The 17021-nt window shown below is 41.8% G+C and overlaps 1 protein-coding gene across 13 annotated transcripts in view; it reads right to left on the reverse strand.

Moving 5' to 3' along the window:
* Window positions 1-17021, reverse strand: part of CAMTA1 (calmodulin binding transcription activator 1) — a 980974-nt gene that overhangs the window by 571375 nt on the left and 392578 nt on the right. Inside the window, exon 5 of one of the 13 annotated variants that reach the window (XM_054441159.2) lies at window positions 2877-2937. The exons of 11 other annotated variants lie outside the window; for them this stretch is intronic. In XM_054441159.2, the coding sequence (XP_054297134.1) occupies window positions 2910-2937 (28 nt within the window). In that variant the 3' untranslated portion in view covers window positions 2877-2909. Of the gene's footprint in view, window positions 1-2876; window positions 2938-9459; window positions 9500-17021 lie in introns of those variants that run through there. One more of the 13 variants, XM_063668450.1, reaches the window with a different exon arrangement.

The raw sequence follows: 17021 nt of genomic DNA on the forward strand, positions 1-17021 counted from the left end.
TCATGGGAGACTTGGGACTTGGAAACTGACACTAGAGAGCAAATGACTTTTTTTTTTTTTTTTTTTTTTTGAGACAGAGTCTCACTCTGTCGCCCAGGCTGGAGTACAGTGATGCGATCTCGGCTCACTGCAGCCTCCACCTCCTGGTTCAAGCAATTCTCCCTGCCTCAGGCTCCCGAGTAGCTGGGATTACAGATGCCTGCCACCATACCCTGCTAATTTTTTTATTTTTCAGTTGAGATGGGGTTTCACCATGTCGGCCAGGCTGGTCTCGAACTCCTGACCTCAGGTGATCCTCCCGCCTTGGCCTTCCAAAGTGCTGGGATTACAGGTGTGAGCCACCATGCCTGGCCCAAATGACTATTTTTAAAGGACCAGCAGAAGATGCTGGTCTCCTCTAAGTTTTGATGCACGTGGGGTTTAGGCACCTGGGATGAGCCCCTGCCCAGTGCCACCTGGCTACAAGCTCTCTGCATAATGAACCCAAGGAGTGACTCTGCAGAGACCTTCACAGCATGACTTAGAACCTCAGACTAAAGCTTGCCTGAGACAGATCATCCTCCAGTTCTCCTTCTTTCCTTTTCCTTCTGGTGACGCTGCATTCACTCCTCACTCCTGGGTTCAAATCCTAACCCTGTCATTGACTCACAATGTAACTTACATAATCCCACTAGGCTTGCTCCTTCATCTGTTAAATGGGGGTCACACGTCTTACCTTGCAGGGTTGTGAGGGGGCCGTGATGCCCAGCACACACCGGCGGGCAGCGTGCACTCAGGGGCTGGGCCTGACCCCCATCATCACTGCTCCTGCAGGTGGCACTCGGCTCAACGGCTAGCAGCAGCCACAAGCACAGACAGTTCCATCCAACTTGCCTACAGCTTCAGGTTCTAGATCTAACTCAAAAATTCCCAGATTTGAGATCCCAGGCCCAGATTTGAGATCCCGTCCTTTCTACAATGATGGGATTTCCACCACTGGGCTATCCGGCCTCAGTCCCTTCTCATGTTGGGATTGCCCATAAAGTACTGACATGTTCCCTCCGCCCTGCCCCTCCGCAGCTGCCAATGATGAATCAAGTGGTGCTATCCCAACCAAAGGCCAAGTGTCATGGCCTTCAGCCAGGTCAGACGCCATAGCGCACCAAGTCAGCTGAGGAGCTTGTCAAACCTTGACCCCAAAGTGGAGAAAGATGCAGAGGAAGAGGCTGGCTGCTACCACGCAAGCAGCATCAGTGTCAGCATCTCACAGACCTGATCCTGGAGTCCCAACCAGAAGAGCCAAAGAACCAGGAGCACTGTAGCCAAGAAGACAGACAAATGCATCTTGACATGCGATTATCCAAATAATGCATCTCAGATGTGTCCAATAGCTCCTAGCAAGAGATGACACTATTCCCCCACCAGTCCCAGCCCCCAACAAGCTAATGGAAGAGGATCTCAAGAATGTCAGCCCATTTCCCAGATGGGATGTTGAGGCACAGAGAGAGGAATGTGTGTCTAGTGACACAGTGAGTTCCCAGGGTTCTCGGAAAGTGAACCCAGATCTCTTGATGCCCAGCGGTTCTGCATTGGCCTTCTCGCTGCAGGAAGGGGATGTTCTTAGAGAAGTCATGCAAGGCCTAATGTCTCCTCAGGAAGCTTATTCCTGGGGACTGCAAACCAGCAGTGCAGAAACCATCGATGACAAAGCGTTTCTTCCCCATCCTCTGCATTTGTTACAGCACTGTGTCCTCATCCCTCACGCCTTGCAGCTGTACCAGATGTGGAGAAAATTACATGTTCCCTGAAACTTAATGACCAAATTTAAAGCAATTTTGAACTAATCAGGGTTCTGTTAAGCTGATTTTATTAATTTAACAGTTTTAAGAGTTTAACAAAATGATGCACTTAGGAATCTTTGTTGTGAAATCTGTTCATTTAGGTGTAAAAACGATGGTGCCACCCAAGAGAGCTAATTTAAAGAAAAGGATGATTTGTAAAGGAACTAAACAATGCTTCTTGAAAACACAACACTATTGATAACACGGGGCAAGGTGGCATACCATATCCGCCACTTAGGCTTCTAGGAGCAATTCATACATGGTGCATGTGCAGAGGGAAATCAATAGAACACTTATATCCAGAATTAGAGAATTCAACAGCAACTTTAGGATAAACTATAAAGTCTCCATTCACATCTAGGATTCAGAACAAAGCTATGGGGTGTCCTACCCAGTAATTCTCTTTATTTAAAATAGAAACACGGCACCATTTATTTCTGATAGAGATGGCTGACAAGCTCCTGGCACTCTTCCCATGCCCAAGGGCTCTTATAATCAGAGCTGTGTTCAAATAAAGCCAAACAAACAAAATGCGAGACCCTAATGGTCCTTGAATCTTACAAACACAGCCTGCACTATCTCAGTATGTAAAAAAATAAATAAATCAGAAGTTAAAATTCATGTTCTAAAAAATTACCAGTGTACCTGTCTGGAAGAAAGAAGTGTCACATTAAAGCACTAATGATACACCACTCACTAGCTGTGTGACTTTAGGTGGGTAACTTCACCTCTCTGAGCTTATATCCTTATGTGTAAAACATGGATAACCTCCTTCATAGTGTAGTTTTCTGGGAAACTAGGTTATTTCAAGTGCTTAGAATGGAGTCTGCCTCCCAGTACGCATTAGAATAATGCATTACCATTACATGCACCTAAAACATGTGTGGCCCCATGATTGAGGATTTGTGTTTTATGACTTGCATGCTGGGCTTACTATATTTGTTTTTTCTATTTTTTTAAATTGCAAAAGTAATATACTTCTTGTTAAAAAAGGAACAACACTCAAACAGTTGGAAGCATAACAAGTAAAAATTGAAATTCCCCTCCCCTACTCACCTCAGTCTCTTTTTCAGAAGTAATCACAGTCAACTACTTCTGCCTATTTTTCCAGAGCTTTCTGTGTGTTTAAAAAAGTTATATGTACATTTATATTACATGTCATGATTATTTTCTACACACATATAAGAATCATTTACATATAGTACATCATTATATATGCTACGTGTAATACACACATGTATTACACATACAGAGATATATGTACATAGACATATATCTATTCATATGTGTAGTTTTTAATGTGCTCTTTTGTGGCTTGATTTTTTTAAAATTTTTTATTTCCATAGGTTTTGGGGGAACAGGTGGTATTCGGTTACATGAGTAAGTTCTTTAGTGACGATTTGTGAGATTTGGGGGCACCCATCTCCCAGGCAGTATACACTGAACCCAATTTGTAGTCTTTCATCCCTCACCCCTTCTCACCCTTTCCCCCGAGCCCCCAAAATCCACTGTGTCATCCTTATGCCTTTGCATCCTCATAGCTTAGCTCCCACTCATCAGTGAGAACATACGATGTTGTTTTCCATTCCTGAGTTACTTCACTTAGAAAAATAATCTCCAATCCCCTCCAGGTTACTGCAAATGCCATTAATTCATTCCTTCTTACTAGGTGTAAAAAGATGGTGCCATCTATACACACATATACATACACACCACAGTTTCTTTATCCACTCGTTGATTGATGGACATTTGGGTTGGTTCCACCTTTTTGCATTTGCAAATTGTGCTGCTATAAACATGAGTGTGCAAGTTTTTGTACAATGACTTCTTTTCCTCTGGGTAGATACCCAGTAGTGGGATTGCTGGATCAAATGGTAGTTCTACTTTTAGTTCTTTGAGGAATCTCCACACTGCTTTCCATAGTGGTTGTACTAGTTTACATTCCCACCAGCAGTGCAGACGTATTCCGTTTTCACTGCATCCACGCCAACATCTATTATTGTTTGATTTTTTTGATTATGACCATTCTTGCAGGAGTAAGGTGTTCACAGTGTGGTTTTGATTTGCATTTCCCTGATCATTAGTGATGTTGAGCATTTTTTCATGTTTGTTGGCCATTTCTATATATTCTTTTGAGAACTCTCTATTCATGTCCTTAGCCTACTTTCTGATGGGATTGTTTGTTTTCTTCTTGCTAATTTGTTTGAGTTCACTGTAGTTTCTGGATATTCACACATGTAGTTTTTAATGTGCTCTTGTATGGCTTGATTTTTTTCACTTAGCAATATGTCATGGACCTCACTCAATGCCAGCACTTACAGATATAGCTCATTCTTGTTCATTGTTGCATGGTATTTTCCAGTCTCTGGGTGGCATACGTTATTTAACCTTGCTTTTTCTGATGGACATTTAGGCTTTCTACAGTGTTTCCCTGTTAGAAACCACACAGAAAGTATTTCATGTACAACTTTGTGCACAGGAGACAATAATTGAGGCTGAAGGAGAGCATGAAGCCAAAGAGAGGATGGGATTCAAGATAGAGAACAGACACCAACTTTGTATATTACCTGTTGACAAAAATGCGAAGCTTAAAGTGTGACGGTTTGATACCACTTCACACTTACTAGCGTGGCTATCATTAAAAAACAAAAAACAAGAGTTGGTGAGGATGTGGAAAAATTGGAACTCTTGTGCATTGCTGGTGAGAATGTACAATGGTGCTGCTGCTATGGAAAATGGTATAATGGTTCTGCAAAAAATTAAGCATAGAGTTGCCACATGGTCCAGCCATTCCACTTTTGGATATACACCCTAAAGAAATTAAATCAGGGAACTGAACAAACATGCATACACCTATGTTCATAGCAGGATTGTTCACAATAGGCAAAAGGTAGAGAACAACTCAGATTTCCATTGACAGATGAGCAGCTACACAAAATATGGAATACAGTGGAATATTATTCAGCCTTAAAAAGGAAGGATAGTTTCATACCTGCTACAACATGGATGAACCCTGTAGATGACAAGCTAAGTGAAATATGTCTGCCACAAAAGGACAAATACTTGTATATATTGGTACTTGCATGAGGTCCCTGGAGTAGTCAAATCCATAGAGACAGAAAGTATAACAATGGTTACCAGGGTTAGGGGAGAAGGAGGGAGTTACTGTTTAATGGGTACAGAGTTTCAGTTTGGAAAGTCAAAAAAGTTCTGCAGAAGAGTAGTAGTTATGGTCGAACAACAATGTGAGCATACTTAATGTCACTGAATGGTACAGTGGAAAATGGTTAAAGTGGTAAATGTTATGTTAGGTGCATTTCACTACAATTTCCTTTTAAAAGTTTAATGGTTTGTTTGGGCCCTGATATGGTTAGGCTTTCTGTCCCCACTCAAATCTCATCTTGAATTGTAATCCTCAGGTGTTGAGGGAGAGACTGGTGGGAGGTGATTGGATCATGGGGGCAGTTCCCCCCCTCCCCCATGCTGTTGTCAGGATAATGAGTGAGTTCTCGTGAGATCTGATGGTTTTATAAGTGTTTGGTTCTTCTCTTGCCCACTTCTCTCTCCTGCCACCTTGTGAAGAAGGTGCCTGCTTCCCCTTAGCTTCCACCATGATTGTAAGTTTCCTGAGGCCTCCCCAGCCATGCAGAACTGTGAGTCAATTAAACTTCTTTCCTTTGTAAATTACCCAGTCTTGGGTATTTCCTTATAGCAGTGTGATAACAGACTAATACAGGGCCCATCCCAATGTTCCTGCATCAAAAGAGCTGTCTCTAAGAAGGAGCTCCAAAAGAGTTCTATCAAAATAACTGCATGCAAATACAGGCCCTGGCCTCAAGCCAGGTCCCACTCTAATGGGCTGGAGGGGGAAAGGGTGGGTAAACAAATCATCAGTGAAAATGAAAATGCAAAGATAATGAAGGTTGGTGCAAGGAAGTATGGGTTTTTCTGAAATCCAGAGGGCAGGTGAACTGATGTGCCTCTTATTCTCTATAATTTCATGTATGTTAAAAATATTATATTCATTTTTAAAAATACATCTTTTAAAACCAGAAATTACCATGAAACTTCATTCAGGAAGTCTAGAATGCTTAAGTTCCCAGCTGTTTAGATTTTATGATCCAGTTTTTAAAAATTTAATGGGGAGACAAATATAGGATTGACAACTTTTTATTTTGTTAAGTAAGGATGTTAAAAAAATTGCCATCTGCTTTCAATATAATTTCATAAAAGAATGTGTATTTTATGTTAAAAAAATGAGCTTGGGCATAAAAGTAGTTCTTCCCGAGAAACAGCAGTTGGCAATCCTTCCCAATGAGTATGCAGACACCACCACTGTCTTCATTTCCCATATTTTGCCATAGACCAGTAACAACTCTGCAGGCTGGCACTGGTCAGGATTCTTGAGTTTGGGACTGCTTCTTGAGCCCATATTCCTCTCTACAAACCTGGAGTTGTTTTCAATCTTGGTTCAAATGCCCCAGCACCCACCCTGCCCTGTGCCCCAGCCACTCTCTCATACTGTCAGGACAGTGACCAGCATGGCTTCACTGCCCATCCTATATTCCTCCCATCACAGGTGAGCACCTCCAGCCCTTCTCCCAGACCAAGTGAGCACTGACTTCCCAGGGAGACTCTGAATTACCCCCTACTAAGAAGACTCTAAATTTTACCCACCAGAACACTCCTGAATTACACCCCGCTAGGAAGACTGAATTTCACGCCCCCGCCAGGAAGACTCCTGAACTGCACCTCACCAAGAAATATTTACCTGGTTGTGCACGTTTCTCTACACTGCTAGTGTGGTGTATATTTCTCTCCCCTAAACTACAGCATTCATTCTCCGTGGACCTGGCTTATTGCAAGGAATAGTGCCTGGCACATAGTTTTCAATAAAGATGTTAATGCGTGAATAAATTAAATAATGAATGAATAAAACTCATTCTAAAGTAGGCCTAAGAAAAGGTACCCGCCCCCGCCCTCCCCTCCACCAGCCCCGGCAAAATGAAACTTGAATGACTGCCAACTTGCAGTCACATAGCAGGTGGGTGTCAGAGCTGATGGGAACCCAGGTCACCAGATTCTCAGATCACGGCTTTTGCCATAAAGGAGGCTGCCATCTGTCATCCCCCAATAAGAAAGGGACATCTCCAACAGATCAACTCAGAGCCAGCATCACACATACCCTCAGGCCATCATTCCTGATCATCAAAGCTAACATTTCTCTGGTAATTCCTATGTCTGGGTCCCAGCACTAGCGCCTGTAGGTATTATCTTATTTAATCCTTAACACTACTAAGAAAGATACTATACTAGCCCACTTTTTAATAGATTTTTATTTTGAAACACTTCAAGATACAGAAAATTGGCAAAAATAGTACAATTTTTGTATATCCTTCACCCAGATTCCCCAAATGTCTTTATCTCATTTGCTTCCTTTACCCTTCCTTCCCTCTCTCTCTTTCGCTCTTTCGCTCTCCCTCTCTACCTACAGACATGCACACAAATATATCCCCACATACACATTGTTTTCTGAACTGTTTTAGAGTAACGCAAAGCCACGATGCCCCTGTACGTCTTCACTGTGTATTCCCTAAAAATCAGAACATTAACACTGACATAAAACATATTATCTAATCCACAGACCTTCAAATTTCACCAAGTGTCCTATAAAGCCCTTGAGAGCTAAAGAAAAGAACACAAACTCGCCTGGTCCGGGATCCGATCCAGCATTACGTGAACATCCAGTTTTTGTATCTCTTTAGTTTCCTTTAATCTGGAACAGTTCTTCCATGACCTTGACATTTTTCCTGGAGTACAGGCCAATTATTTTGTAGACATCACTCAGTTTAGGTTTGTCAAATGTTTCCTCATAATTAGGTTCAGGTTGTACATTTTGGGCAGGAATATCACAGAAACGATGTCAGGTCCTTCATTCTTCAAACCAGACCCACGGCTGTGTGTTTGTCCCGGTTTCACGATGTTACTTTTGATCACTTGATTCAGGTAGTGTCTGCTATATTTCTTCATTGTAAAATTGTAATTCCCTCTTTGAAATTAGTAAGAACTTTGTGGGGAGATATGTCAGGACTATGTAAATTCCTTCTACATTTTCAACCTACTATAAGAAACACTCTTCCTTCTTTTCCACTTATTTATATTAATTTTGACGCTCAATTATTACAGCTCTGACCAGTAGGTGCCTGGCTGTATGTCTTTTACCACATCTCCATGAGTGTGTGAGCTCTCCCTTTACTTTCTGGTCCAAATTTTTCCAAGCTCATTTGTACTGTCTCTGCCCTAATCCTAGAATTAACCACATCGCCCTGCTATCTTTTAGTGGAGAAGATATTTAGGAAAAAAATCAGGGTGGTAGGTTTAACTACTGAGACATCATTGCTTCTAGGCTATCTTAGCAGACTGCTACATTAATACATGCATTTATATTTCTAGAACTCTCTCTGTGTGTATATATGTGTTCATACTGATACCTCAAATTCCAACCGAACACCACAGGACTAATTCTAGCCTTCTACCTTTCCATATGTGTAACTCCCTTCACTGATTTAGGGGGAAAAATGGCTCCCATTACTTACAATACATTTACATATTTCTTCAATCTTGAATATAAATCATTTCAGAACTGCTAATCCACATCACTTGAAAAAACAAACCCTACTACAGTAGCCATATATTTTTTTTTACAGTTGTTTCCTCTTATTAGACTGGTGGTACATGGCCAAAATACACAGCCCAAAAGTTACTTGGGGAGCTGCCCCCAACTTTCAGCATGGCTTTTTATCCATTTGAAATACAGCTGCCTTCATTTGTTTCTGTTTTTATTCCACATTAGGCTTCATCTCTAGCCCTTGATGTTTTTAGTCTGAAATACTGACAAGATTATTAATGTCAAAAGCATATAAACAGATACACTCAGAGAAATCTAACTTTCTGTCTCCTGTCTCCTTCCCATCCTCCCATCCTTTCAACCCTGGTCCCAACAACCCCATCAGTAATCAATCTCATTAGATTCTAACTCACCTTTCCTATATTTCTTTTTTACTAAACTACACAGATATGTGTATGTTTTCTTATTTTACTTTTTTACTTTTTTTAATTTTTAATTTTTGTGGGTACATAGTAGGTATATATACATGGGGTACAAAGATATTTTGATACAGGCATGCAATGTGTAAAAATCACATCAGGATAAAGGGGGTGTCCATCACCTCAAGCATTTATCCTTTGTGTTACAAACAATCCAATTATACTCTTTTAGTTAATTCTAAATTACAATTAAATTATTATTGACTATAGACACCCTATTGTGTTAGCAAATACTAGGTCTCATTCATTCTTTCTATTTTTTTGTACCCATTAACCATCCCCACTGCCCCTACTACCCTTCCCAGTTTCTGGTAACCATCCTTCTTCTATCTCCATGCATTCAGTTGTTTAATTTTGAGTTCCCATGAATAAGCGAGAACATGAAAAGTTTGTCTTTCTGTGCCGGGCTTATTTCACTTAACACAATGGCCTCCAGTTCCATCCATGTTGTTGCAAATGACAGGATCTCACTCTTCTTATGGCTGAATAGTGTGCCATTGTGTAGATGTACCATGTTTTCTTTATCCATTCATCTGTTGGTGGACACTTAGGTTGCTTCCAAATCTTGGCTACTGTGGATAAGGTTATTTTACTTTCTTTAATATAAAACAGTGGCATAATAAAGATGCCTTTTTAACAGCTCTGTTTAGGTACAATTTTCATATCATAAATTTACTCACTATAGGTGTACAGTCTGATGAGATTTAAGAAAGCATAGAGTGTGCAACTCTCACCAGCATTACACCAAGAACTATCCTCATGCTCACCTGCCTTCAGTCCCTACTCCCACCCACAGATGCTCTTCCGCACTTTGCCTTTGTCATGTACCAGTGTATCCTGGGATACACCTCATGCCAGTTCATAGAAATCTTCCTCTTTCTTTTTCACAGTTGCATAGTACTCCACTGTGCCTTGTACTATGTATTATGCACCAGCACTTATTCAACCACCCCACTGTGTTTGGACATTCAGGTTGTTCCCAATATTTTAGAATTGCAAGTAATGCTGCAGTGGATAAGCTTGTGCGTGGGGATGTTCATACTTTTGAGGTACATCTTCAAGGTTGAATTCCCAGAAGTGGGATTTCTGGGTCAAAATGTAAATGTATAAGCAGTTATGATAGATATTGCTGATATGGTTTGAATATCTGTCCCCTCCAAATCTCATGTAGAAATATGGTCCCCAAGTTTCAGTTGGGGCCTGGTGGGAGTTATTGGGGTCATTGGGGGGATCCCTCAAAAAAGGCTTGGTCCCTCCCTTCAGTAATGAAGTCACAGGAGAGCTGGTTGTTAAAAGGTACATGACACCTCCTCCTCTTTCTCTTGCTTCCTCTCTTGCCATCGGACACTCCAGCTCCCCTTCCCTTCCACCATGATTAAAAGTTTCCTGAGGTCTCACCAGAAGCAGATGCTGACACCATGCTTCCTGTACAGCCTGCAGAACTGTGAGCCGAAACAAACCTCTTTTCTTTATAAATTACCCAGCCTTAGGTATTCCTTTATAGCAATGCAAAACAGACGAGTACAATCGCCACACTTCCCTTGAAAAGGGCTAAGCCCGTTTGGAGTCCCCCAGCAATGTGTGGGATTGCTTGTCTCTTCACAGCCTTGCTTTTTCATGTTTGCCAATCTGACAGATTAAAAATGACAGCTCAAAGCCATTTTCATTTCTCTAATTATGAGTGATGTTGAACATCTTTTCGTTTGTTTAAAGGACATTTGTATATCCTTGATGTGAATTATCTTTCATGTCTTGTGCCCATTTTTTCTATCAAGTACCCTTTCCTCAATGATAACAGTTCTTTACATATCAGGGATATTAACCCTTCACTTCTGATATATGCTGCAAATACCTTCTCCTACAAAGTCATTTGCATTTTGACTGTGCTTATCATAGACTTTTTTTTTTTTTTGCCACATCGAAAGTGTTTAGTTTTTGTAATCAAACTTGTCAATCTTTTCTTTAACTACATCTGGATTTTGAGTTATTGCTAGAAAACCTTTTCTTACATCTATGTTATAGAAAAATTCATCCATGTTTTCTTCTGGTGCTTTTTTTTTCTTTTTTTTTTTTCTGAGATGGGGTGTTCACTCTGTCGCCCAGGCTGGAGTACAGTGGCACGATCACAGTTCACTGCAGCCTTGACCTCCCCAGGCTCAGGTGATCCTCCCACCTGAGTTTTTGTATTTTTAGTAGAGACAGGGTTTTGCCATGTTGCCCAGGCTAGTCTCAAACTCCTGGGCTCAAGCAATCCACCTGCCTTGGCCTCCCAAAGTACTAGGATTACAGGCATGAGCCACTGTGCCCAGCCACTTGTAGTACTTTTATGATTTCACCTTTTATATTTAGATCTCAATCCATTTGGAGTTTATTCTTGTGTATACTGGAACTTATGCATTAATTTTATCTTCTTCCAAAGGCTGCCTGGTCATCCCCACACAATGTATTGAAAAGGTAATCTCTGCTCCAGTGATTTGAGATACCACCTTTGTCATATACTAAATTTCCATATGAACTTGGGGTCTATTTCAAGACTTTCTATTCAATTCTACTGCTATTTTGAATATTCATGCATCAATTTCACCATACTGTTTTAATTATAGAGGCTTTATAGTTCATTTTAATGTTTGGTAGAGCTATTCCTCCCAGTAGTTCTTAATTTGCAGGGTTATCGTTGTTACCGCATGTTTGTTTTTTCATATGAACTTAAGTGTCAGTTGTGTAGCTCCATAAAAAAACTTACTGATATTTTCTCTGGGATTATGTTAAATTCATAAATTAACTTGGGACAAACTGTCTTTTTTATGATGTTAAATCAACCCATCCAAAATCAAGGGATGTCTTTCTATTTGTTCAAGACTACTTTCACATCTTTCAGAAGAGCTTAAAAATGTTTCTTATCAAGGCTTTGCCCATATCTTTCTAAGTTTATTCCTAAGTATCTTCTTTGTTGCTATTGCATCCTCAAACTGGTTATTTATGTGGTTCTTATTTATGTACAAGAAAGTTAATAAGTTCTGTATGTTAAATTTTTCCTGCTACCATAATGATTTTATTGTTTAATTTACTTTTATCATTGATTCTCTAGGGTTATCCCAGTATACTATCGTATCATGTGCAAATTGAGATACTTCCAGTGCTTCTTTTCTAATATTCATGCCAGTAATTGATTTATCTTATCTAATTGCTAATACCTCCAGTACAATTGTGGGATAGTAGCAGAGATAATGAATATCCTTTCCTTGATCCTGGTCTTTAAGTGGAAATGCCTCTAGTGTTTTCCCATCAACAAGCATCCTGACTTTAGGATTCAAATATTTTATCAGGTTAAAAAAGCATCTATTTATTCCTATTTTCTTCAATGATATATCAGGAATGTGTACTGAATTTTTTCAAAGGCTTTTCAGTATTTATGGAGATAATCATGATGTTTTTCCTTAGATACATTAATATATTACACTAATAGATTTCCTCATGTTGAACCAACCTTGCATTCCTGGGAAAAAGACACCATTTGGTCATGGTGCATTGATTTCTTATTGTGGTATTGGTTAGTTTATGAATAATTTGTTTAGCACTTTTACTTCAATGTCTATAAGTTTATAAGTGCTATTGTTCTGTAATTTCATTTTTGTACTTGCCTTTTCAGATTCAGGTGTCAATGTAGTACTTACTTTCAAGAAAGACTTAGAAAACATTCATTTATTTTCGATTCTCTAAACAATTAATAAAGAATGAAGAATATCCGATCTTTGAAAGTTTGGACTGGGTGTGGTGGCTCACATCTGTAATACCAGCACTTTGGGAGGCCAAGACAGGTGGATCGTTTGAGCCCCGGTGCTCAAGACCAGCCTGGGCAACATGGTGAATCCCTGTCTCTATAAAAAATACAAAAATTAGCCAACTGTGGTGGCACACACCTGTATTCCCAACTACTTGGGAGGCTGAGGTGAGAGGATGGCTTGAGCCTGGGAGATGGAGGCTGCAGTGAGCCATTATTACACCACTTGCACTTCAGCCTGCACTTCAGGATGATAGAGGGAGGCCCTGTCTCAAAAAAAAAAAAAAAGTCTAGTGACGTTTGGGGTAGTTCCTTCAGGATTTTTTCTAGATCTTTTATGGAAATTGGTTTATTTAAGCTTTAAGCTTCCTATACCAAATTGATACTGTTTTCATATTTTTTTAATAGAGGTCTACAAAATAATCTCATAATTTTTTTTTTTTTTTTTGAGATGTAGTTTCGCTCTTGTCACCCAGGCTGGAGTGCAATGGTGCAATCTTGGCTCACTGCCTCCCGAGTTCAAGCAATTCTTCTGCCTCAGCCTCCCAAGTAGCTGGGATTACAGGAACATGACACCATGCTCAGCTAATTTTTGTATTTTTAGTAGAGACACAGTTTTACCACATTGGCAAGGCTGATCTCGAACTCCTGACCTCAGGTGATCCACCTGCCTCAGCCTCCCAAAGTGCTGGGATTACAGATGTGAGCCACTGCACCCAGCCTAATCTCATAATTTTTAAAAATATCTTCTATGTCAATGGTTATGTCTCTTTTGTCATTTATTTCATATATTTGTGTTTTCTCTCCATTTTTTATCCTAGCAAGGGTTTCGTTCACTTGTTAATGTTTTAAAAACCCATATTTAGGGATTGCTAATCAGGTCTACTGTTCTTTCTTTCTCTATCTTATTATTTTCTGCTTTTAACCTTACTATTATCTTTCTTGTGCTTTCTTTTGGTTTACCTTGTGTTTCTTTACCTAGCTTTTGGGGTAAGAACTTAGTTCACTTATTTGCATTTTTGTGTTTTTATTAATAAAAGCATTTAGGGATATGAATTTCCCTCTGATCACTGCTTTAAATATATCTTATAAATTCTGGTAGTTAGTGTTTTCATTATGATTATTTTTTAATTTTTAATTTGCTTTCCCCATTTCATCCAAGAGTTAATAGGTTGTTTTTCATTTCTAGATGATAGGGTATTTTCATCTTTTTGTTAATAATGTCCAGTTTTAGTGCATCGTGGTTAGAAAGTATTGTTTATAGTATTTCTACCTTATAGAACTTACTGAAATTTTCTTTGTGAGCTAATATATAACTTTTTGTAAATGGTCCATGTATAACTGAGAAGAACGTATATTCTATATTATTGTGGCACAAATGTATACATAAAGATATCTATATCTCCATAATACCTATCTTCTTGATTCCATTGTTATTTTTTTCCACTTGATCTGCCTTGTGCTGAATGTGGTATGTTAAATTTTCCCACTGTTAGTGGTTTTCTCTGCATTTCCTGGTTTCTTTTGCAGTATCTGCTTTATAAAGGTGGTTCCTGTGTTATTTCATGCATAAATATTCATGACTGATATATAACTCTTTTGAATTGTTATTAGCAGCCATTTTTCTGAGTGTAGTCATTGAGCACCTGCTGTGGGCAAGGCAGAACCCATATCATCATTTGTCCTTTCATGTATTTGGGAGCAATGACCACAGAGGGGCACAGAGATGCTTCGCCTTGGTCACGAAGACACCCTGGGATGTTGGTACAGGTGTTCCTCACTTAGGGCACCAATTGTGCCAATAAGTATTCATGAATCCTGGGCTGTTCCCTGGTTCACGCAGCCAGCATCCTGGACAGCTCCTCCACGGCCACTGCCAAGCAACCTGCTGTGGCTGAGAATGGATGCTTCCAATCCAATCGTGTTTTGAAAAGATTAACAGAACAGAAAACCAAGGAAATCCCTGAGGTTGCAGCTTCTTGGTACCATGTTGTGTTCAGCTGAATTATGGCAGACTTCTTATAAAGGAGGCCGAGGAGGGCTTCATTCTCCAGAATAGCTACAGGGAGCTCTCTGCAGCTTGGCTACTCCACAAGTGCCCTTCTCCCTCTAGCTCTTTACAGAACCCCCACACTACCCATTCAGGGTGAGAGTTCCTTCTGCAGGAACAAGGCAGAGAGGCACCCTCTCTGGGCATAGAAAGTATTTTGGAACCAAAGCCCTCGGCCTTTGGCTAAGAGTCAAGGCAGGATGTAAATGCAAAGAGAATCAGTTAGACTTCATTGATTAGTGAACCTGGGGTTAATCAGCGGGCTGGGGGAGGGGTGTGGCTTAGTTCAACGCCATTAACACATGCTCCCTCCCTGCCCCAACACAGAGCCGAAGATGTCAGGTAGAATTTGCCAGCCTAATTACAAATGCTGAGCCTTCATTTGGTAGGTAATTAATAGTCACTAGAAATATAAATCAGGGCAGAGACAAACGGGGGATAACTGTTCACAAACCCTTTAAAAGAGCATTTTAAAAATAGTGGCAGAGATAGAGCACGGTGGGGAGAAATAGTGAGGGACATTTCCTGTGGCCCTACACTCTGCACCAGTTCTGGCAGCCCTGGGCACGGAGAGAGGAACAAAGGCTATACAGTAAAGAGAACGGACCTCCTTGTTCTTTTAAGTGTTCAAGCCTTTTCCTCAGGAGGGACTTCTCAGGAAGAGAGGCAGGTCAATGTGTGGGAGGGGCCTTGGCATGGGAGCCGGGCTTTGATGTATTGAAGGAGGCCTCAGTGCTTGGGAAGTGGCTCAGTGTATAGGAGGAGCCTCGGCACGTGTGGGAGGGGGCTCAGTGTATGGGGAGGAGCCTCAGTGTGTGGGGAGGAGCCTCAGTGTGTGGGAGGAGCCTGTGTGTGGGAGGAGCCTGTGTGTGGAAGGAGCCTCAGTGTGTGGGAGGAGCCTCTGTGTGGGAGGAGTCTCCACGTTGGGTGGGGGCTCAGTGTGTGGGAGGAGCCTCTGTGTGGGAGGAGTCTCCACGTTGGGTGGGGGCTCAGTGTATGGAGAGGAGCCTCAGTGTGTGGGATAAGCCTCTGTGTGGGAGGAGCCTCTGTGTGTGGCAAGCGGTTCAGTGTGTGGGAAGAGCCTCTGTGTGTAGGGAGGAGCCTTGGCGTGTGGGCAGGGCTTTGACATGTTAGAGGCCTCAGTATGTGGAAGGGTAATCAATGTGTGGGAAGCAGTGTGTGGGGAGGGGCACTGGTATATGGGCAGGGTTTTGATGTGTTGAAGGAGGCCTCAATGTGTGGGAGGGGCTTCAGTGTGTAGGAGGAGTCTCAGTGTATGGGAGGGGCCTCTGTATGGGGAGGGTTTTGATGCATTGGAGGTCTCAGTATGTGTGAGGGGTCTTAGTATGGGAGGGACTTGTGTGTGGGAGAGGCCTCAGTGTGTGGGAGGGGCCTCAGTGTGTAGGAGGGCCCTCTGTGTGGGTGGGACTTGTGTGTGCGAGAGGGGCCTCAGTGTGTGAGAGAGTCCTCTGTGTTGGGGGAGAGGCATTGGTATGTGAATGGGGCTTTGATGTGTTGAAGGAAGCCTCAGTGTGTGGGAGAGACCTCAATGTGTGGGAGGGGCTTCAGCGTGTGGGAGGAGCCTCTGTGTTGGGAAGGGGACTTAGTGTGTGGGAGGGGACTCGGTGTGTGGGTGGGGCCTCACTGTGTGGGGAGGAGCCTTGGCATGTGAGAGGGGATTTGATGTGTTACAGGGGCCTCAGTATGTGGGAAGAGCCTCAGTGTGTGGGAGGAGCCTCCATGGGTGGGAGGGGCCTCCGTGTGTGGGAGGGGCCTCTGTGGGAAGGAGCCTTGGTGGGTAGGAGGAGCCTTGTGAGGGGAAGGGGCACGGTCTATTGCCCAGCCAGCCCCAGGCATCCCGTTATGCAGATGCTCAGCAATGTGGTGTCCTCTTCCTGGGCACATTTTTAAACTGTATTTTCCAGCCCCTCCACAGTCTAGTGGGGCCTTGTGACTCACTCCTGCCCAGTGGAAAGTGGCATAAATGATGCATGCCACTTCCAGGTCTGGTCCACAACAATCTCTCCTGTGGACAATGGTCACAGGGCCTGCCCAAGATGGCACAGCCAGGGGTGGCCTGACCATTGCTACAATTCACATTGTCATCGCTTTACTATACTGCCTCCCAATTCATCTATTCTTGCAAAAATGTCTTGATTAAATACGCTATGGAAGGATCCAGAGTAGAAACCTGTGAGTGCTCCTATGCCCTCAGCATCTGTCTATCCCAATGGCTAACCCAAGACAACCAGGAAAAAGTGCG

The sequence above is a fragment of the Pongo pygmaeus genome, chromosome 1, assembly GCF_028885625.2.
Source record: "Pongo pygmaeus isolate AG05252 chromosome 1, NHGRI_mPonPyg2-v2.0_pri, whole genome shotgun sequence".
NCBI classification, from domain to species: Eukaryota; Metazoa; Chordata; class Mammalia; order Primates; family Hominidae; genus Pongo; species Pongo pygmaeus.